This window comes from Moschus berezovskii, chromosome 10, assembly GCF_049115385.1.
Source record: "Moschus berezovskii isolate FMDL1 chromosome 10, NW_MosBer_1.0, whole genome shotgun sequence".
Classification (NCBI taxonomy): Eukaryota; Metazoa; Chordata; class Mammalia; order Artiodactyla; family Moschidae; genus Moschus; species Moschus berezovskii.
In genome coordinates this window covers 13260138-13282954 of record NC_142469.1, presented here as the reverse complement: position 1 = coordinate 13282954, position 22817 = coordinate 13260138, and the positions used below count along the sequence as shown (strand labels likewise).

The 22817-nt window shown below is 39.3% G+C and overlaps 1 protein-coding gene across 2 annotated transcripts in view; it reads right to left on the bottom strand.

The window, feature by feature from the left end:
- Window positions 1–22817, bottom strand: part of COL19A1 (collagen type XIX alpha 1 chain) — a 453176-nt gene that overhangs the window by 174486 nt on the left and 255873 nt on the right. For both annotated transcript variants that reach the window (XM_055433811.2, XM_088840925.1), the window contains one exon: window positions 15331–15384. In XM_055433811.2, coding sequence (XP_055289786.2) covers window positions 15331–15384 — 54 coding nt within the window. The remainder of the gene's footprint in view (window positions 1–15330; window positions 15385–22817) is intronic.

Below are 22817 nucleotides of genomic sequence, written 5' to 3'. Positions count from 1 at the left end.
CTCCATGAAACAGACAAACAAAAAGGAACCTACAATAGATATACAAAAACTTGGAACACAGGCATACCACTAAAGGCAATTATCAAACCAGAAGAGAAGAAACTAGAGGAAGAAGAAAAGAACAGAGAAAATGACAAAACAGAAAACAAATGAATGGCAATAAGTACATACCTATCAATAGTTACTTTAAATGTCAGTGCACTAAATACTCCAATAAAGACATAGGGTGGCTGGTTAGATTGGAAACAAGACCCATCTATATGGTGCTTACAAGAGACTTACTTCAGAGCTAAAAATATATAGACTGAAAATGAGGAGATGGGAGAAGATATTTCATGCAAGTAGAAATGACAAGAAAGCAAGGATACCAATATTCATGTCAGATAAAATAGACTTTAGATCAAAGTCTATAATCAAAAACAACAAGGACATTGTATAATGACAAAGGGATAAATACAAGAAGAGGATATCACTTGTCAATATATAAGCAACAAAAATGGGGGTACTAAATATATAAAGCAAATATCAACAGACAGAAAGGAAGAAACTGACAAAAACACAACAATAGTAGAGGACTTTAATAGCCTACCTACATCAATAGGCAGCTCATCCAGACAGAAAATCAACATGGCAGCCTTGGTCCACAATAGACCAAATGGATTTATAGATATCTAGGAGAAGGCAATGGCACCCCACTCCAGTACTCTTCCCTGGAAAATCCCATGGATGGAGGAGCCTGGTAGGCTGCAGTCCATGGGATCGCGAAGAGTCAGACATGACTGAGCGACTTCACTTTCACTTTTCCCTTTCATGCGTTGGAGAAGGAAATGGCAGCCCACTCCAATGTTCTTGCCTGGAGAATCCCAGGGACGGGGAAGCCTGGTGGGCTGCTGTCTATGGGGTTGCACAGAGTCGGACACAACTGAAGTGACTTAGCAGCAGCAGCAGAGGACATTTTATCCAAAAGCAGATGAGTAAACATTCTTCTCAAGATCACATGAGACTTCTCTAGGACAGATCACATGCAAGGCTACAAAACAAATCTAAATAAATTGAAAGCATAGAAATTATAACAAGCATAATTTTGTAACCACATGGTATGAAATTAGAAATCAATTACAGGAAGAAAAATGGGAGGAATACAAACAAGTAGAGAATAAACAACATGCTAGTAAAAAACCAATTGGTCAATGAAGAAATAAAAGAGAATATAGGAAAATACTTCAAGGAAAATGAAAATGGAAACATAAGACTCCAAAATCTATGCGATGCAATACAGGCCTACTTAAATAAATAGGAAAAGTCTCAAATAGCCTAATCCACGATCTAAAGGAATTAGAAAAAGAACAAACAAAACCCAGAGTCAGAAGAAAGCTGGAAAGAACAAAGATCAAAGAGGAAATAAATAAAATAGAGACCAACAGTCAGTAGAAAAGATCTATGAAACCAAGAACTGCTTTTTTTTTTTTTTAAAGACAAGAAAAACTGATAAAACTTTAACCAGGTTCATCAAAAAGAAAAGACTCAAATAAAATAAATAAAATAAGAGAAAAACAGCTGATATCATAGAGACACAAAAGTCTTGCTGCTGCTGCTAAGTCACTTCAATCGTGTCCGACTCTGTGTGACCCCATAGACGGAAGCCCACCAGGCTCCCCCGTCCCTGGGATTCTCCAGGCAAGAACACTGGAGTGGGTTGCCATTTCCTTCTCCAATGTGTGAAAGTGAAAAGTGAAAGAGAAGTCGCTCAGTTGTGTCCAACCCTTAGCGACCCCAGGGACTGCAGCCTACCAGGCTCCTCCATCCATGGGATTTTCCAGAGAAGAGTACTGGAGTGGCTTGCCATTGCCTTCTCTGGCACAGTTTCAGTTCAGTTCAGTTCAGTTGCTCAGTAGTGTCTGACTTTTTGCGACCCCATTAATCACAGCACGCCAGGCCTTCCTGTCCATCACCAACTCCCGGAGTTCACTCAAACTCATGTCCATCCAATCGGTGATGCCATCCAGCCATCTCATTCTCTGTCGTCCCCGTCTCCTCACACCCCCAATCCCTCCCAGCATCAGACTCTTTTCCAGTGAGTCAACTCGTCGCATGAGGTGGCCAAAGTATTGTACCAGCAAATTGGACAACTTAGAGGAAATGCACAAATTTCTAGAAAAGTACAACCTTCAAAGACTGAATAAGAAAGAAATAGACAATTTGAATAGACTGATCACTGAGTGCTAAGTTGCTTCAGTCATGTCCTACTCTTTGCGACCCTGTTGACCCCAGGCTCCTCTGTCCACGGGATTCTCCAGGTAAGAATGCTGGAGTGAGTTGCCATGCCCTCCTCCAGGGGATCTTCCCAACTCAATGATCAAACCTGGATCTCCTGCATAGACTGATTATTAGTAGAGAAACTGAATTTGTAATTTAAAAAAAAATCCCAGCAAACAAAAGTCCAGGACTGGATGGCTTCACAGGGACATTCTACCAAACATACAAAGAGGAGATCATATCTATCTCCTTCCACCTATTGTGAAAACTGAAGAGGAGGGAACACTCCCAGATTCATTCTATGAGCCCATCATTACTCTGATATCAAAACCAGACAAAGACACTACAAAAAAAGTCACATGCCAATATCTGTGATGACTATAAATGCAAAAAAATTCTCAATAAAACATTAGCAAATCAATTCCACAAAATATAAAAAAGAATCATACCCTATGTTCAAGTGTGATTTATTCCAATGAGGCAATGATAGCTCAGTACTCACAAATCAGTCAATGCGACACACTATATTAACAAACTGAAGAATAAAATCACATGATGCCCTCAATAGATGCAGAAAAAGATACCAAGAAATGGAAAGATATTTCATGTTCTTTAATTAGAAGAGTTAATATTGTTAAAATGTTGATACTATCCCCCAAACTTACAGATTTAATATAATCCTTATCAAAATATCCATGATATTTTTCACAGAAGTAGAACAAATAACCCTAAAATTTACATGGACCCACAAAAGACCCTTAATTGTTAGAGAAAAAAGAACAAACCTGGAGTTACTCTGCTCCCTGACTTCACACTATACTGCAAAGTTTCAGCCATCAAAACAGCATGGTTTTGGTACAAAAACAAACACATAGATCAACAGAACAGAATAGACAGCCCAGAAATAAACCCACACCTTTGTGCTCAGTTAATCAGTGACAAAGGAGGCAAGACTATGCAATGGAGAAAAGATTGTCTTTTCAGTAAGTGTTGGTGGGAAAACTGAACATCTACATGTAAAAAATGACACAGAACATATTCTTATACAGTACACAAAAATAAACTCAAAATGTGTTAAAGATCTAATTGTAAATTTTCAGGCATGAAGACCATAAAAATTCTAGAAGAGAAGAGCAGAATACTCTTTGACATAATATAGCAATATATATATTTTGATCTGTCTCCTAAGGAAAGGAAACAAATACTAAAATAAATGTGACCTAGTTAAACTTAAAAGCTTTTGCACTTCAGAGAAAACCATTGACAAAAGTGCAACCTACTGAATGGAGAAAATATTTGCAAATAATATGACTGATAACAGGTTAATATCCAAAATAAATATATAACTCATGCAATTAAATGTAAAAAAATAGTAAAAAAACCCAAAATTCAATTTAAAAATGGGCAGAAGACCTGAATAGATATTTTTGTAAAGAAGACATAGAGTTGGCAAATAGGCACATGCAAAGATGTAATCATCACAGAAAGGCAAAATCAAAGAAATATCACCTCACACCTGTTAGAAGAGCTATCATAAAAAAGACAAAAAAGAACAAATACTGACAAAATGCAGAGAAAATGAAAGCCTTATCTACTGATGACGGGTATGTAAATTGGTTCAGTCACTGTGGAAAACAGTATTGAGGTTCCAACCAGGGGGATGGGATGGGGAGGGAGGTGGGAGGGGGGGTTCAAGATGGGGAACACATGTACCCCCCGGGGCAGATTCATGTCAATGTATGGCAAAACCAATAAAATAATGTAAAGTAATTAGCCTCCAATTAAAATAAATAAATTAAAAAAAAACCCTAAAAACAGAACTACCATATGATCTCACAATTTCACTTCTGGATATATAGTTAAAGAAAATGAAAACACTAATTTGAAAAGATACACGCACTGTGATGTTCATAGCAGATTATTTACAATGGCTAAGATACGGATTGATCTCCTTTAGAATGGACTGATTGGATCTCCTTGCAGTACAAGGGACTCTCAAGAGTCTTCTCCAACACCACAGTTCAAAAGCATCAATTCTTCGGTGATCAGCTTTCTTCACAGTCCAACTCTCACATCCATACATGACCACGGGAAAAACCATAGCCTTGACTAGACGGACCTTTGTTAGCAAAGTAATGTCTGGAAGGACTGATGCTAAAGCTGAAACTGCAATACTTTGGCCACCTCATGCGACGAGTTGACTCACTGGAAAAGACTCTGATGCTAGGAAAGGTTGGGGGCAGGAGGAGAAGGGGACGACAGAGAATGAGATGGCTGGATGGCATCACCGACTCTGTGGACATGAGTTTGAGTGAACTCCGGGAGTTGGTGATGGACAGGGAGGCCTGGTGTGCTGTGATTCATGGGGTTGCGGAGAGTCGGACATGACTGAGCGACTGAACTGAACTGAACTGAACTGAAGATATGGAAGCAACCTAAGTGTCCATCAACAGATGAATAGATAAAGAAGATGTGATATATATTACACATACAAATTGGAATTTATAACCATAAAATGAATTAAATTCTGCCATTTGCAGCAATGTAGATGAAGAGTATTATGATGCAGGGAAAGGTTGGGATCGGGAGGAGAAGGGGACGATGGAGAATGAGATGGCTGGATGGCATCGCCGACTCTGTGGACATGAGTTTGAGTGAACTCCGGGAGTTGGTGATGGACAGGGAGGCCTGGCGTGCTGTGATTCATGGGGTCATGGAGAGTTGGACGCTGAGCGACTGAACTGAACTGAACTGAACTGATGCCTAGTGAAATAAATAGTACAGAGAAAGCCAAATATTGTACGTTATCACTTATATGCAGAATTTAAAATATAAAAGAAACAAATGAACATAACAAAACAGAAACAGACTCACAGGTATAGAGAAAAAACTAGTGGTTACCAGTGAGGAGAAGGATGGGAGGAATCACAAGACTGGGATGTAGGATTAAGGGATACAAGCTATAATGAATAAAATAATAAGCAACAAGGATATATTGTACAGTACAGGGGAATACAGCCTTTATTCTGTAATAATTTCAATGGAGTATGAGCTATTAAAATGTCAAATCACCACACTGTATAACTGAAACTGATATAATACCAACTACATTTCAATTAAAAAGCAAAATAAACCAACATATGATTTATAATATTGTAGAAATCATATAACAGTATATTTTCTCACCAATATTAATTTAACTCAATAAATGTTTTCTCAGTTGTTGACCTTTTATAAGTGTTAATTTTGATAGTCTTACAGGTAAACTGTGGATAGCTAGATAATCCTAAATGGTGAGTTTCTGGAAAGAAAGTCAGGTAAAGGCCAAGTTGGCAGTATTAGGTACTGGAACAGCAGTAACAGTTCCCCAAAGTCGTCTATGGAGCCCCACAAACAGGAGTGCTGGGACATGTGGAGATTTGATGGATTCCATCCTCTGAGCCTCATGTTACTTTTGCGCATTCACAGAAGCCATTAGGAGAAAGAGGCATAGCTCTCTGGGCCTGCATAGGGTACACACTTGCCCAGTTTCCTGCCTAGACGGCAGATAGGCTCAAAGATGGATGGTATCTCTCCAAAACTCTCAAGGTAATCCTTAAGGAGAAATCTTAAGGAACTGTCACAGGAAGTAAATGGAAAAATGTGTCATCTGAAGGCCAGAACTTTAACATGTGCAATAAACATGAACCATCAGTTACAGAATGCAAAACCTCTCAGTTGTCATTCACAACATGTATGTTTACATATTTATACATGTGCCCAAGCAAAAAAACAATAAATACAAACAAACAAACAAAAAAAACATGCTTTCCCTCTGTGTTTATATGGAGGGTGAATCCTCCGTGCTGTTTAGGACCCAAGGAACCCCAGATGCAGGCTGCAGGGTGGCTTGGAGCAAGCAGTTGAGGGAGAGCAAAAAGTAAAATTTGCAGAAGAATGTTAAAAGGAGACAATTAAAGGGATGGCTGCCTGGAGGGGATGAAAATGAGAAAAAAACAGGCAGGCACAGGCAGAGAAGCTAAACTGAGAGCAAGACAGAGGGTGACTTGATTTAGTCACTTCAGTTCAGTCGCTCAGTCGTGTCTGACTCTTTGTGACCCCATGGACTACAACACACCAGGCTCCCTTGTCCATCACCAACTCCTGGAACTCACTCAAACACATGTCCATAGAGTTAGTGATGTCATCCAACCATCTCAACCTCTGTTGTCCCTTCTCTTCCTTCCTTCAATCTTTCCCAGCATCAGGATCTTTTCCAATGAGTCAGCTCTTCACATCAGGTGGCCAAAGCATTGGAGTTTCAGCATCAGACCTTCCAATGAACACCCAGGACTGATTTCCTTTAGGATGGACTGGTTGACTCTCCTTGCAGTCCAAAGGACTCTCAAGAGTCTTCTCCAACACCACAGTTCAAAAGCATCAATTCTTCAGTGCTCAGCTTTCTTTATAGTCCAACTCTCATATCCATACAGGGCTTTTCTCATGGCTCAGTGGTAAAGAATCCGCCTGCCAATGCAGGAGATGCAAGAGACCTGGGTTCAGTCCCTGGGTCAGGGTGTTTCCCTGGAGAAGGAAATGGCAACAAACTCCAGAATTCTTGCCTGGGAAAATCCCATGGAGAGAGAGACGAGCCTGGCAGGCTGCAGTCCATGGGGTCACAAAAGAGTCAGACAGGACGTAATGACTAAACAACAACAAATCCATACATGACTACTAGAAAAACCAAAGTTTTGACCAGATGGACCTTTGTCGGCAAAGTAATATCTCTGCTTTTTAATATGCTGTCTAGGTTGATCATAACTTTCCTTCCAAGGAGCAAGCGTCTTTTAATTTCATGGCTGTAGTCACCATCTGCAGTGATTTTGGAGCTCAAGAAAATAAAGTCTGTTACTGTTTCCAATGTTTCCCCATCTATTTGCCATGAAGTGATGGGACCAGATTCCATGATCTTTGTTTTCTGAAGTTGAGTTTAAAGCCAACTTTTTCACTCTCCTCTTTCATTTTCATCAAGAGGCTTTTTAGTTCCTCTTCACTTTCTGCCATAAGGGTGGTGTCATCTGCATATCTGAGGTTATTGATATTTCTCCCAGAAATCTTGATTCCAGCTTGTACTTCATCCAGCCCAGAGTTTCTCATGATGTAATCTGCATATAAGGTAAACAAGCAGGGTGACAATATATAGCGTTGATGTACTCCTTAGTCGTGTCCAACTCTTTGTGACCCCATGGACTGTAGCCCGCCAGGCTCCTCTGTCCATGGGATTCTCCAGTCAAGAATTCTAGAGTGGGTTGCCATTTCCTTCTCCAACAAAGTGACTTATATGGCATTTAAAATATAAATTCTCTATCCAGCATTGAAATTAGGATCCAACAGCAGAGAAAGTAAGAGTGTGGTGTCACCTAGGTCCAGCCAAATGATCTCATGTTTGGGGCAGTCCCTAGCTGATTCACCAATAAATGTTCTTTCAGAGACCTAGAGCGACTAACAACAGGCCCTGGTTGTTCCAAACCATGAGGTTGTTCAGACATGCACTTAATGTGACTGTAAGGAGAAATCCAAGGGCACATAAAATGATAATTATTTTTTATGTTTTTGGAAATGTTATTAAGAAAAATAAAAGTGAAAGTTTCTCAGTCACGTCTTAATCTTTGTGTGACCCCCATGGCTTATTTAACTTCTATGCAGATTACATCATGAGGAACGCTGGGCTGGAAGAAACACAAGCTAGAATCAAGATTGCCGGGAGAAATATCAATAACCTCAGATATGCAGATGACACCACCCTTATGGCAGAAAGTGAAGAGGAACTCAAAAGCCTCTTGATGAAAGTGAAAGAGGAGAGTGAAAAGGTTGGCTTGAAGCTCAACATTCAGAAAACAAAGATCATGGCATCTGGTCCCATCACTTCGTGGGAAATAGATGGGGAAACAGTGGAAACAGTGTCAGACTTTATTTTTTGGGTTCCAAAATCACGGGATGCTGAGTGCAGCCATGAAATTAAAAGACGCTTACTCCTTGGAAGGAAAGTTATGACCACCCTAGATAGTATATTAAAAAACAGAGACATTACTTTGCCAACAAAGGTCCGTCTAGTCAAGGCTATGGTTTTTCCAATGTTCATGTATGGATGTGAGAGTTGGACTGTGAAGAAAGCTGATCACAGAAGAATTGATGCTTTTGAACTGTGGTGCTGGAGAAGACTCTTAAGAGTCCCTTGGACTGCAAGGAGATCCAACCAGTCCATTCTAAAGGAGATCAATCCTGGGTGTTCACTGGAAGGACTGATGCTAAAGCTGAAACTCCAATACTTTGGCCACTTCATGTGACGCGTTGATTCACTGGAAAAGACTCTGATGCTGGGAGGGATTGGGGGCGGGAGGAGACGGGGATGACAGAGAATGAGATGGTTGGATGGCATCACCGACTTGATGGACATGAGTTTGAGTGAACTCCGGGAGTTGGTGATGGACAGGGAGGCCTGGCGTGCTATAATTCATGGGGTCGCAAAGAGTCGGACACGACTGAGTGACTGAACTGAACTGATGGACTATACAGTCCGTGGATTTCTCCAGGCCAGAATACTGGAGTGGGTAGCCTTTCCTTTCTTCAGCGGATCATCCCAACGCAGGGATCGAACCCAGGGCTCCCGCATTGCAGGTGGATTCTTTACCAGCTAAGCCACCAGGGAAGCATAAGGAATCTATATGTTAGAGGGAATTTGTACAAATGCCAGTTCTTTTGAGATGTTCCCTGTGAAATTTCACAAACATGCTCAGCCTTGTGAAATATTCCCCTTTTCACTAAGACATCTCCTTGGGCTCCCATGCAGTTCCCATCCTTTTCTCCCCCCAGATTCCCCATCCCTGCCTCTCCTTCCTCATAATGCACCCCTAATTCCCTCATATCTTTTCTTGCAAATTTTGTTTCCATTGCTCTCCCATTTATTCAACTAAACCTTCTCTCTCAGTTGGCACCAGTTCCAGTCACCTCTTCTTTTAACCAATATCTCCCCCCTAACTTTGTTTCACATTTTAATGCTGCTGAACCCTCTGTGCAACCTGAAACTCTCTTCTCCTTCCTTCCTGGCACTTCAGTGTCCTGTTTGCCCTCCTGGGCCTTCTGTGTCATCGTGGTTGGACATCTCCTTGGTCTCCAGGCAAGTGTCCCCAGTATGCCCTTCTCTACTACTCCCTGATAAACCCTCACCTGAGGCTTAGGGTCAATATTCAACATTAGTTGACTTTTAAAAACTGTGTTAATCTATAAAAGATGTTAGACCCAAACAGGAGTCAGTCAAATGCTTTACATGTAGGACTTCAAAAAGATAACAAAGGGAAAAAATAATTGCCTATAAAATATTCAAAGAAGAAATAAGGAGGTTAAACAGAAACAGAAGACCACAAATCTCAGATATACATCACCATCAAACACTGTTACAGGTAACAGCAGCTTTTAAGTACAAGAAGTACACTGCTACCATATTTTATTAAATGAACACATAATCTGAAATTTAGTAGCTTATAAGAAAGTGAAGAAGATAAAATCAAATAATGAAAATTTAAACAGAATTTTTGATGTGGTACTTGTGAAAAAATAATGTTCTTACTGTGCATATAGAAAACTGCACAAAGGGTTAAAAATAAAAGGAATTTATCAATTAGAGTCCTTATGCCTTAATAGAAATAACAGTAGTATTATTAACATTTTTCTATGATGTTTTATAGAAACATTATTTTTTTAAGGTATGTTTACATTTGACACTCATGTCTGATATTGTAGAATAGAAGATACTCTCTTTTTAATCATTGAGAAAAACTAACAAATCAATGATTTCTTCTACTTTCCTTAAAGATATTATACCTAGGAGTAAGGTACATAAGCTTGCACGTATTATATATTTCATTTCAATAAACTTAGTGATAGTCAACTCCTTCCTGATCAAACACCTGTAAAAAGATATGGGTTTGCTTGAGAATAGGTCAATAGAAAAGAAGGTTAAATTCCTAGCTTTTTCTGTTGTTTTCTATTGCAAATTTCAGAGAAATTAAAAATTATTGGTCTTAGCTTTCAGTGTGTGCATCTGTTTGTGCGTATGTACACACACACACACACACACACATACACAGACATGTACCTTTGTGTGTCCAAAAGAGCTGTGTGCTGCTTGACTCTTGAGCAGAGAAGAAATAGTAGCACTAAGCTGGGCCTAAATGAAAATATTTAAGAATACTTATTTCTTTAATGTGCTTCCCCTTCAAGTAACTGAAAAGCAGAACGAATCATTGAGCACATTTGGGAATAATCATTTGTAAATATGGATAACATCAATAATACCTGACCTAAATGTCTTCCTTTAACTATACGGCCTTTGTGAAAAAGCAGTAGTAATAATATAAAGCTTGCCTAACATTATCTGTAAAATTCTACTACATTCTTTACTGTTACTCTTGATAAGATAGAATTAAAAGTAATATAAAATTACCTGGACTATACATATTTATAAATGGAGTAAATTTGCATAATATAGTGGTTGAACTTTATAATTTGAATCTGTTCCTTCATAATTATCATGAAGAATACATAAGTTTGAATTACTCATTAACTCACCTTCTGAAATGTAAGTTTTGCTAGGGTACAATTTCAATTTGAAGCATCATTATTTTTAAAGAACCTCATTTGAATATTTTTCATTTCAGCTAGTCTGACAAAGACTCTCATAATTATCTTACAAGACAGTTTAAGAAATGTGGGTGGGAAGGAAGGAGAGGCCAAATGTATTTGTACACGATTTGTATCACGCCACACGAACATCAAGGGTAGACAAGGTGTGACAGCACAGGCCTGTCCTGCTCAGGATTTACTAGTGATGTGAATGAAGACTCAGAGGGTAGGCTTATCAAAATTTAAGGCGGTGCAGAGCTATTTCACTGGGAAAACACCTAACAGAATGGTGTTAGAAACCAAAACCCAGAAGATGAAATTTAACGATGACAAGGATCAGTTCCTACTCTGTGATTCAGAAAGGCAACTGCACAGTTGTAGGACCAGTGAAGATCTGACTGGGAAGAAGTTTTCATTAAAGTAAAGGAGGTGGTGCCTTGAAATGACCACATGTCAGCCCAAGTTGGAAGTACAGTTTCACTGTAAATAGAAACAGACTCAGGGATATAGAGAACAGGCTTGAGGTTCTAAGGGGGAGGGGATTGGGGGAGCTACAGAGAGGTAGGTTGGGGTTAGCAGATGCAAGCTTTTATATATAGAATGGATAAACGACAAGCTCCTATGCTATAGCATAGGGAACTATATTTAATATCCTATGACAAGCCATCATGGAAAAGAATATTAAAAAGGAATGCCAATATAACTGAGTCACTTTACTGTACAGCAATAATTAACCTGACATTGTAAATCAGCTATACTTAATTTTTTAAAAGAAGTACAATTTCATTGTATACTTAAAATTTGTTAAGAGAGTAGACCTCATGTTAAATGTTCTTACCACACAAATTAAAAAAAAAACAAACACTGCTGCTACCGAGGGAGGACGTTAGACACACTGCCTACCTTCACCCACTTAGCTCCATAATTTCCATCTCAAACTGCCCAGAGACTATAAGCTATTTTCCGGAGTTGAAATTAAAACTCTGTTTCTTAGTTTTATTATCATTCTACTTTATTGAGTCATTGTTGAAAATTAAAACTGTGTATATTGAAGGTATACAACTTGATCTGATATACTTAACACATCATGAAATAGTTACAATAATTAACAGATTATTGTAATAATTAACAGTTACAATAATTAACAGATCCATCTGCTCACAAATAGTTACCTCTTTGTGGTGGAAACCCCTAAGACCTACTCTTTCATCAAATTTCAAGTATGCTGCTGCTGTTGCTGCTAAGTCACTCCAGTCGTGTCCGACTCTGTGCGACACCATAGACGGCAGCCCATCAGGCTCCCCCGTCCCCGGGATTCTCTAGGCAAGAACACTGGAGTGGGTTGCCATTTCACATGGTATTATTTTCACTCCCATTGCTGCACATTAGGTCCCCAGAACTTATTCATCTTGTATATCTAAAACTTTGTACCCTGTGACCCACATCTCCCCTCTCCCCATCCTATAGCAATCACCACTCTACTCTCTGCTAAGGATTTTTACATTTTCAGATTCCACATGTAAGTGAGCATTTGTCTTTCCATTACTGGCTTATTTCATTTAGCCAAGTTCATCCATTTTGTTACAAATGGCAAGATTTCCTTCTTTATTAAGGCTGAAATAATATTCCACCGTATCTGTGTGTTTAACTGTATTTTCTTTATTCATTCACCTGTCATTTAGGTTGCTTCCATATCATGGGGGCATGCATATTTCTTCAAAATACTGGTTTCATTCCTTTAGACATGCACTCAGAAGTGAGACTCATGGCTCATAAGGTAGTTCTACTTTTTGGAGGAACCTCCATACTGTTCTCCATGGTGGCTATACCAATTTACATTCCCACCAGCAGTGAGCCTGGGTTCCCTCTTCTCCATAACCTTGTCAGTGCTCATCTCTTGTCTTTCCGATACTGGCCGTTCGAGCAAACGTGGGGTGATACTCACTGTGGTTTTGATTCGTTTTCCTTAATGATTAGCTACATTGAGCACCTTTTCATACAGCCGTTGGTCATTTGTATGTTGTCTTCTGAGAAGTGTCTATTCAGGTCCATTGGTTGAAAACTGGGTTATTGCATGTTTTGCTACTGAGTTGCATGTGTTCCTTACATATTTTGTTCCTTATATATTAACTAGGGGGTATAATTGATCACTCAGTTTCTATGAAGGGGTAGTTACTATGAGCAAAATGTACCCTGGATGCTGAAGACAGAAGTTAATTCAGAAACACGGTCCTAGATGGAACAATCATCTTGGCCACGACTGTGAGAATATAAGAAGCTTAGGCATTAACTATACAAGGTCATTTCATCTAGTCCTCTGCCTCCAGTGGGTAAGATGCTTAAGACAGCCTCAAAAGCACAGATCTAGGAAAGTAATCTTCAATTTTTTCCCTAGACTATTTAAAACTTTGATCAGGCAGATTAATGAACTCGGATAGTGAGCTGAAGAGCTAAAAAGAGGAAACTATAATTATACACATAGGTGTTGAGAGTAGAACCCAAATGTGACTACTTTGTAAATAGTTTAAAAATATCCACATAATCCATTTAATAGCAATGTGTTCTATTCAGGCTCCTGAACAAACTCCGTTTCCCTGTGAGCACTGTAGTAGAATCTACCTCACAGAGCTACTGTGAGAAATAAATGAAATTAGAAATGGGTAGCCCATAAATGTTACCTATTATTCACAACATTTTTCTTTTGCTTTTTTTCATCATCCAAACTTATTAAACCCTATTATGTTCACTGAAATAGCCACTGGGAAAAAGAACTGGATACAGAATTTTTTAACTGAACAAACTTTGATGTCATCTAGTTCATTTATTTTTCTAATAAACTTTTAATTGTAACTCTGGAAAACAAATTCTAAAAAAGAGAGCTGCCCTAGTAGAAGGAGTTAGGAAAAACAAAGTGTGATGCCATTCACAGAAGCATTGGCTCATCTTAGGTTGCAATAGAAGCCTGTGATCATAGGCACAGGGCACATTTGCCACACTTAACTCTGCCCTAAATACCATATACACCTCCAGTTCCATTACTGACACCTTCAGAAGGTTCATGACTGTTTTCTGGGAAAGACCATTGGCATGTTAGGTAGTCAGTAATCCAGACAAGAGGAAGAGCTTAGAAGATGTGGATTTTATTATCAACCTGACAAAAGGCAAACCTTGGTAAAAATACCATTGGTCTTCAAATATTTGAAGGACTCATATATCTGAGGCAACAGACTTATTTGCCAGGGGGCAGAACAGGGAATAATAAATTTAAATGACTAATAAAGAGATCTGGGGTTAACATTCTGAGACAGTAAAAGAGAACATGAAATCCAAAGTCAGAAAGCCCAAAGTCAAGTCCTAGCTTGATTTTTGATTGGTTCTATAACTTTAGGCAAGGAATCTACACTCCATGAGTCACACAATTCTCATCTATAAGGTAACAAAAGTTAAAAAAACACTACTCATATAGAAAAGCACATATAAAATGTTTGGAATCTTTAGCATGATTTGAAAATAGGTAATAACAATTAGCCACAGGAATGGGGTACCCCATTGCAGAGAGTGTTCACAGAAGGCTGACCAAGTCTCACTGCAGGGCTTCCTTTTACTGGGAGCTAGTAAGCCTAACTGAACTGGAAGGTGACTGCTATACTCCCTTGGCAAGTACAATGTGTTCATGTAGTACATACATATCTCAAAGGTAGGAAAATTTAACTACAAACAGTCACTAATGTCAATAATTTAGTTTGGCTAAAAATGCACTTAATATCCACAGTCTTTCCAGAATTCATGAACAGGCTGCTGCTGCTGCTGGTAAGTCACTTCAGTCGTGTCCGACTCTGTGTGACCCCATAGACGGCAGCCCACCAGGCTCCTCCATCCCTGGGATTCTCCAGGCAAGAATACTGGAGTGGGTTGCCATTTCCTTCTCCAATGCATGAAAGTGAAAAGTGAAAGTGAAGTCGCTCAGTCGTCTCCGACCCTCAGCGACCCCATGGACTGCAGCCTTCCAGGCTCCTCCATTCATGGGATTTTCCACGCAAGAGTACTGGAGTGGGGTGCCATTGCCTTCTCCGCATGAACAGGCTAAAACTCCACAAAGATAACTCATTAAACTTAAATCAGCAAAGATGAGCTTAGCTCAAAAACCCCAAAATAGGATCACATGTTCCAGATCAAATTACAGTTAATTCATTTCACCCAAACAGTATCTCCACACTTGTGCTGCCAATCTGGAAAATATATAGAATTTTCTGGATTGTAAAAGCTCTGTCAAAATCTCAAATTTCAGCTTTCAGATAGTTGATATTCTCCCACTGTCCATTTGCCTGCTGTATTCCAATTTATTTTTATAAGTGTTCAGAAATAAGTAACCTCTGAGTTAGTATGCCTGCCAGTTGTTCTGAGTTTACTTACCCTCTGACCCTCTTTTCCAGGTGGACCTTGGGGGCCTTGTATCCCCAGGGAACCCTACAAGGGAAAAAGGACACATATTAGTAGATTGCTTCAAGCATGCTTGCCTTGCAAAGAATGCTGTGAAAATTAATACTAATTTTATTGATTATACAAAAACGTTTAAAGTGATCTGAGCTCTTCCAAGCTTAGACTATGCAATATATTAATAATGGTGAACTGTCCTTCTTTGACTGGTTTATCTTCAGAGTTAACATGACAAAAAAAAAGATTCTTAACCAATGATCACTCCCAGGGATGACTCTCATATGACTGGAACCATGTCTTTTTCTTTTAAATCAACATTCCCTCAATAAGTGGTAACTATATTTACAGGCAGAAAAAAAATGCCTCTTCATATATTTAGACTCTATAAATGCAACAACATTTTTGGCTGAAAGTGGCTCTGAAGTTTTCCTCTGAGAAAACACCTGGTTATGACATCAGCTTCAACATTCATCTATTCATAACACTTAATTTTTGGCCTCATAGACATTATTTAATACTTTCTCATGAAAAGTATTCTTTCAAGTGGTAGAAAAAATGACCTTTTTTTTTTTTTCAATTATACAAAAGGCGCAGGAAGGCCCAGGTGCACTAATCTGAATCTCCCGATTCTCACAGATAATTAATATTACACAGAAATTCTCAGCACAAAAACCAGAATGATGATACCACTGCTGTTTAAAGTCTTTGGGCTTGGTGGCTAGTTGTTACCCCTTGGAGGCGTCTCAGTCTCTCTGGCTGCTTCCTCCTTTCCTATAACGCCTTTCAGTGTGAGGGTGTAGGCCCATTTTCTCCCCATTCTCCTGCCGTGATCTCATATTATACCATGGACTTTGGATTCTCCAGGCCAATGATGCCATGATTTTTACTGAGTTTATATTTGAGCTTGTAGGTCCACACATCCAACTGCCTGCCTGATACACCTACTCTGCTCTCACCAGCATGTGAATTTAGCAAAGCGGCACCACATTTAGGACCCTCCCACCAAAACTGGGGCCTTTTCCAGCACCTCAACTCTGTAGACCCACGCACCATCCTGCTAGAGCTCTTGGGAACCTAGAACTCGCCTTCCGTACTTGCCTCTCTCACTTCTCTTTCACATCCAATCCCCAAGTCCAACTGATGTAGCTCCAAATAGATGGATTTGATCCATCTATTACTCTCCTCCATCCTTCTGCTGCACCACCCGCTCACTTGCTCACCTGTAAGAGCTTTCTAGGTGACACTAGACACAGACCCCTCCATCCTCCAGAGCACAAACTGACCTCAAGAAAACCCAGCCTGACCTCCCTGGACTGTCCACGTAAAGAGATGAATGCCTTATTGCATTAGTCTTAAGGTGCCTGTACTTGTCCTTTAAATTATTCATCATAATTCCATTTAAGTAATTATTTAGGAAATGATTCACCAGACTGTAGGGCCAATGGTAGAAAAACTGCCTTATTCAACACCAGGCAACTGTTAATGAAAGAAAAAAAAAATCATAATGAGAAATCAATCCACTGTTTAAAAAAGAAAAGCTTTTGGGTAAAGCCAGAAATTTTAAAGGGTTTTTAAAATATGTACGGTTGAGCATTTTTTCATGTGTTTGTTAGCCATCTTTATGTCTTCTTTGGAGAAATGTCTGTTTCGTCCTTTGGCCCATTTTTTGATTGGGTCATTTATTTTTCTGGAATTGAGCTGCAGGAGCTGCTTGTATATTTTGGAGATTAATCCTTTATCAGTTGCTTCATTTGCTATTATTTTCTCCCATTCTGAAGGCTGTCTTTTCACCTTGCTTATAGTTTCCTTTGCTGTGCAGAAGCTTTTGATTTTAATCAGGTCCCATTTGTTTATTTTTGCTTTTATTTCCAATATTCTGAGAGGTGGGTCTTGGAGGATCCTGCTGTGATTTAGAGAGACAGATGTATAGAACAGTCTTTGGGACTCTGTGGGAGAGGGTGAGGGTGAGATGATTTGGGAGAATGGCACTGAAACATGTATATTATCATATGTGAAACGAATCGCCAGTTCAGGGTCGATACATGTTACAGGATGCTCGGGGCTGGTGTGCGGGGATGACCCAGAGGGAGGATAAGGGGAGGAGGGAGGTGGGAGGGGGGTTCAGGAAGAGGAATTCATGTACACCCGGGGTGGATTCATATCAATGTATGGCAAAACCAACCAATATAATATTGTAAAATAATTAGCCTCCAATAAAAATAAAAATTAAAAAAAATATGTATGGTTAATCTATTATATATTAAATGCCTTAAACTCTTTGGAATATGAGAAATCTAGTAAAGACACACTTGAACATCTGAATTCACCTTCATCCCTTCAGGAGAAGCTTTATTATCTAATTAAAAAAAATTAGGATTCATTTTTATAATGTAACCATTTTCTTTAAAAGTCATAACTACATTTAAAGTAAAATATCAGGTGTGCTTGTGAGGATGTATTTATAATGTATACATTTTTTGGTTTTTCATAGAAACTAAATTTTCATAAATGTCATGGCATGGTAATTTCACCATCCAAATTTATTTAGAATAAAAATATCACAATATATTTTAATTTTTCACTCTGATAGCTTTTCTTTGATTAAAATTGTCAGAATTTAGTATAAATTCCTGTAATTAATTTTGAAAAAACATTTATACAAAAAATTCTCCATGTATCACCAAAGCTTGTGTGTGTGTGATCAATCGCTCAGTCAAGTTCTACTCTTTGTGACACTATGGACTGTAGCCTGCCAGGCTCCTCTGTCCATGGGATTTTCCTGGCAAGAATACTGGAGTGGGTTGCCATTTCTTCCTCCATGGGATCTTCCCGACTCAGTGCTCGAACACATGTCTCCTGTGCCTCCTGCACTGCAGGTGAATTCTTTACTGTTGATCTACCTGGCAAGCCGTCAACAATGCTCAGTGTTCCCCAAATCTTCCTGAGTCTTCCTCCACAAAGTATTCATAAAATGTGCAGAAGGAAATGGCAATCTATTCCAGTATTCTTGCCTGGAAAAAGCCCATGGACAGAGGAATCTGGTAGTCTACCATCCATGGGGTCTCAAAGAGCTGCACGTGACAGAACAACTGAACAAGGATTCATAAGATATATGTATTTATTCTTTTACCTATTTTTGGAAAAATTAATGTTACAGGGGCATGTAGAGCCTAATTTTATTGATATCAGTTCAGTTCAGTTGGTCAGTCATGTCCGACTCTTTGGGACCCCATGAACCGCAGCATGCCAGGCCTTCTTGTCCATCACCAACTCTCGGAGTCCACCCAAACCCACGTCCACTGAGTCAGTGATGATATCCAACCATGTCATCCTCTGTTGTCCTCTTCTCCTGCCCTCAATCTTTCCCAGCATCAGGGTCTTTTCAAATGAGTCAGTTCTTCGCATCAGGTGGCCAAAAGTATTGGAGTTTCAGCTTAAATATCAGTCCTTCCAATGAACAACCAGGAGTGAACTCCTTTAGGATGGACTGGTTGGATCTCCTTGCAGTTAAAGGGACTCTCAAGAGTCTTCTCCAACACCACAGTTCAAAAGCATCAATTCTTCAGCACTCAGTTTTCTTTATAGTCCAACTCTCACATCCATACACGACCACTGGAAAAAAACCATAGCCTTGACTGGACAGATCTTTGTTGACATAGTAATGTCTCTGCTTTTTAATATGCTGTCTAGGTTGGTCATAACTTTCCTTCCAAGGACTAAGCGTCTTTTAATTTCATGGCTGCGTTCAACATCTGCAGTGATCTTGAAGCCCAGAAAAATAAAAGCAGCCACTGTTTCCACTTTTTCCCCATCTATTTGCCATGAAGTGATGGGACCGGATGCCATGATCTTACTTTTCTGAATGTTGAGCTTTAAGCCAACTTTTTCACTCTCCTCCTTCACTTTCATCAAGAGGCTCTTGAGTTCTTCCTCACTTTCTGCCATAAGGGTGGTGTTATCTGCATATCTGAAGTTATTGATATTTCTCTCGGCAATCTTGATTCCAGCTTGTGCTTCCACCAGCCCAGCATTTCTCATGATGTACTCTGCATATAAGTTAAATAAGGAGGGTGACAATATACAGCCTTGATGTACTCATTTACTGATTTGGAACCAATCGGTTGTTCCACGTCCAGTCCTAACTGTTGCTTCCTGACCTGCATACAGGTTTCTCAAGAGGCAGGTCAGGTGGTCTGGTATTCCCATCTCTTTCAGAATTTTCCACAGTTTATTGTGATCCACACAGTCAAAGGCTTTGGTATAGTCAATGAAGCAGAAATATATGTTTTTTCTGGAACTCTCTTGCTTTTTTAATGATCCAGCAGATGTTGGCAATTTGATCTCTGGTGCCTCTGCCTTTTTTAAAACCAGCTTGAACAACTGGAAATTCACGGTTCACATATTGCTGAAGTCTGGCTTGGAGAATTTTGAGCATTCCTTTACTAGCGTGTGAGATGAGTGCAATTGTGTGGTCGTTTGAGCATTTTTTGGCATTGCCTTTCTTTGGGATTGGAATGAAAACTGACCATTTCCAGTCCTGTGGCCACTGCTGAGTCTTCCAAATTTTCTGGCATTTTGAGTGCATCACTTTCACAGCATCATCTTCCAGGATCTGAAATAGCTCAACTGGAATTCCATCACTTCCACTAGCTTTGTTCATAGTGATGCTTTCTAAGACCCACTTGACTTCACATTCCAGGATGTCTGGTTCTAGGTGAGTGATCACAACATCGTGATTATCTTGGTCGTGAAGATCTTTTTTGTACAGTTCTTCTGTGTATTCTTGCCACCTCTTCTTAATATCTTCTGCTTCTGTTAGGTCCCTACCATTTCTCTCCTTTACTGAGCCCATCTTTGCATGAAATGTGCCCTTGGAATCTCTAATTTTCTTGAAGAGATCTCTTGTCTTTCTCATTCTGTTGTTTTCCTCTATTTCTTTGCAGTGGTCACTGAGGAAGGCTTTCTTATCTCTCCTTGCTGTTCTTTGGAACTCTGAATTCAAATGGGTATATATTTCCTTTTCTCCTTTGTTTTTTGCTTCTCTTCATTTCATAGTTATTTGTAGGGCCTCCTCAGACAGCCATTTTGCTTTTTTGAAAAGCAAAATTTTTTCTTTTTCTTGGGAATGGTCTTGCTCCCTGTCTCCTGTACAATGTCAGGAACCCCTGTGCATTGTTCATCTGGTACTCTATCAGATCTAGTCCCTTAAACCTATTTCCCACTTCCACTGTATAATAATAAGGAATTTGATTTAGTTTATACCTGAATGGTCTAGTAGTTTTCCCTACTTTCTTCAATTTAAGTTTGAATTTTGCCATAAGGAGTTCATGATCTGAGCCAGAGTCAGCTCCTGGTCTTGTTTTTGCTGACTGTATAGAGCTTCTTCATCTTTGGCTGCAAAGAATAAAATCAATCTGATTTTGGTGTTGACCATCTGGTGACGTCCATGTATAGAGTCTCCTCGTGTTGTTGAAAGAGAATGTTTGCTATGACCAGTGCGTTCTCTTGGCAAAGCTCTTATTAGCCTTTGCCCTGCTTCATTCTATATCCCAAGGCCAAATCTGCCTGTTACTTCAGGTCTTTCTTGACTTCCTACTTTTGCATTCCAGTCCCCTATAATGAAAAGGACATCTGTTTTGGATATTAGTTCTAGAACGTCTTGTAGGTCTTCATAGAACCATTCAACTTCAGCTTCTTCAGCATTACTGGTTGGGACATAGACTTGGATTACTATGATATTGAATGGTTTGCCTTGGAAACAGAAATCATTCTGTCGTTTTTGAGGTTGTGTCCAAGTACTGCATTTCGGACTCTTTTGTTGACCATGATGGCTACTCCATTTCTTCTAAGGGATTCTTGCCCACAGTAGTAGATATAATGGTCATCTGAGTTAAATTCACCCATTCCAGTCCATTTTAGTTTGCTGATTCTTAGAGTGTCGATGTTCACTCTTGCCATCTCCTGTTTGATCACTTGCAGTTTGCCTTGATTCATGGACCTAACATTCCAGGTTCCTATGCAATATTGCTCTTTACAGCATTGATCCTTGCTTCTATCACTAGTCCCATCCACAATTGGGTGTTGTTTTAGCTTTGGATGTATCCCTTCATTCTTTCTGGAGTTATTTTTCCACTGATCACCAGTAGCATATTGGGCCCCTACTGACCTGAGGTTGATATTTATTGATTTAGGCAGGAATAAAAACCAGGGAATGAAAAATGTGATTAGGAGGGGGTTCAAGATGAGGAACACATGTACACCTGGGGCAGATTCATGTCAATGTATGGCAACACCAATACAATATTGTAAAGTAATTCGCCTCCAATTAAATAAATTTAAAAAAAAGAAAAATATTATTTATTTTTTTTAACCAAAATCACCTACCAAATACTTTATTTTTTTGGGCTCCAAAATCAGTGTGGATGCTGATTGCAGCCATGAAATTAAAAGACGCTTACTCCTTGGAAGGAAAGTTATGACCAAATTAGATAGTATATTAAAAAGCAGAGACATTACTTTGCCAACAAAGTCCATCTAGTCAAGGCTATGGTTTTTCCCGTGGTCATGTATGGATGTGAGAGTTGGACTGTGAAGAAAGCTGATCGTCGAAGAATTGATGCTTTTGAACTGTGGTGTTGGAGAAGACTCTTGAGAGTCCCTTGGACTGCAAGGAGATCCAACCAGTCCATTCTAAAGGAGATCAATCTTGGGTGTTCATTGGAAGGACTGATGCTAAAGCTGAAACTGCAATACTTTGGCCACTTCATGCAACGAGTTGACTCACTGGAAAAGTCTCTGATGCTGGGAAGGATTGGGGGCGGGAGAAGGGAATGACAGAGAATGAGATGGCTGGATGGCAACACCAACTCGATGGACATGAGTTTGAGTGAACTCCGGGAGTTGGTGATGGACAGGGAGGCCTAGCAAGATGTGATTCATGGGGTCGCAAAGAGTCGGACACGACTGAGTGACTGAACTGAACTGAAAGAAATTTGCCTTATTAGGTCAACTTTAGGATGGTAAATTCCTGATGTGATAAGAAAAACAAAATTTCAAATCAAAATATACCATAGATTAATTACAAGATAATCACAAGGGCTTGTGTCATTTTTTTAAGATTGACACAGTCTTGGTTTCAGATAAAACTCTTCCCCTTTACCCTTGAAAACTATTATAATTTCATGAATAGTCAAACTTATACATAACATTTTTGATATACATCCAAATGTTGACAGATCTTTCAGTGTTTTTAAATGTGTGCTACTAAAACATACACAAACTGAACATTCATCAAGAGGGTACAATTAATTCTGAGCCATATGTAATAAAAATTCCATTCCGTTTACTAGTTAAGAAAAATTACATCGCAAAAGCATACAAAAGATGAAAATATTAAACTTGACTTGGAATGTATTCAGTGGATTAAAAAAATTTATGAGAAACTTTTTGTTAAAAGCCCCAAA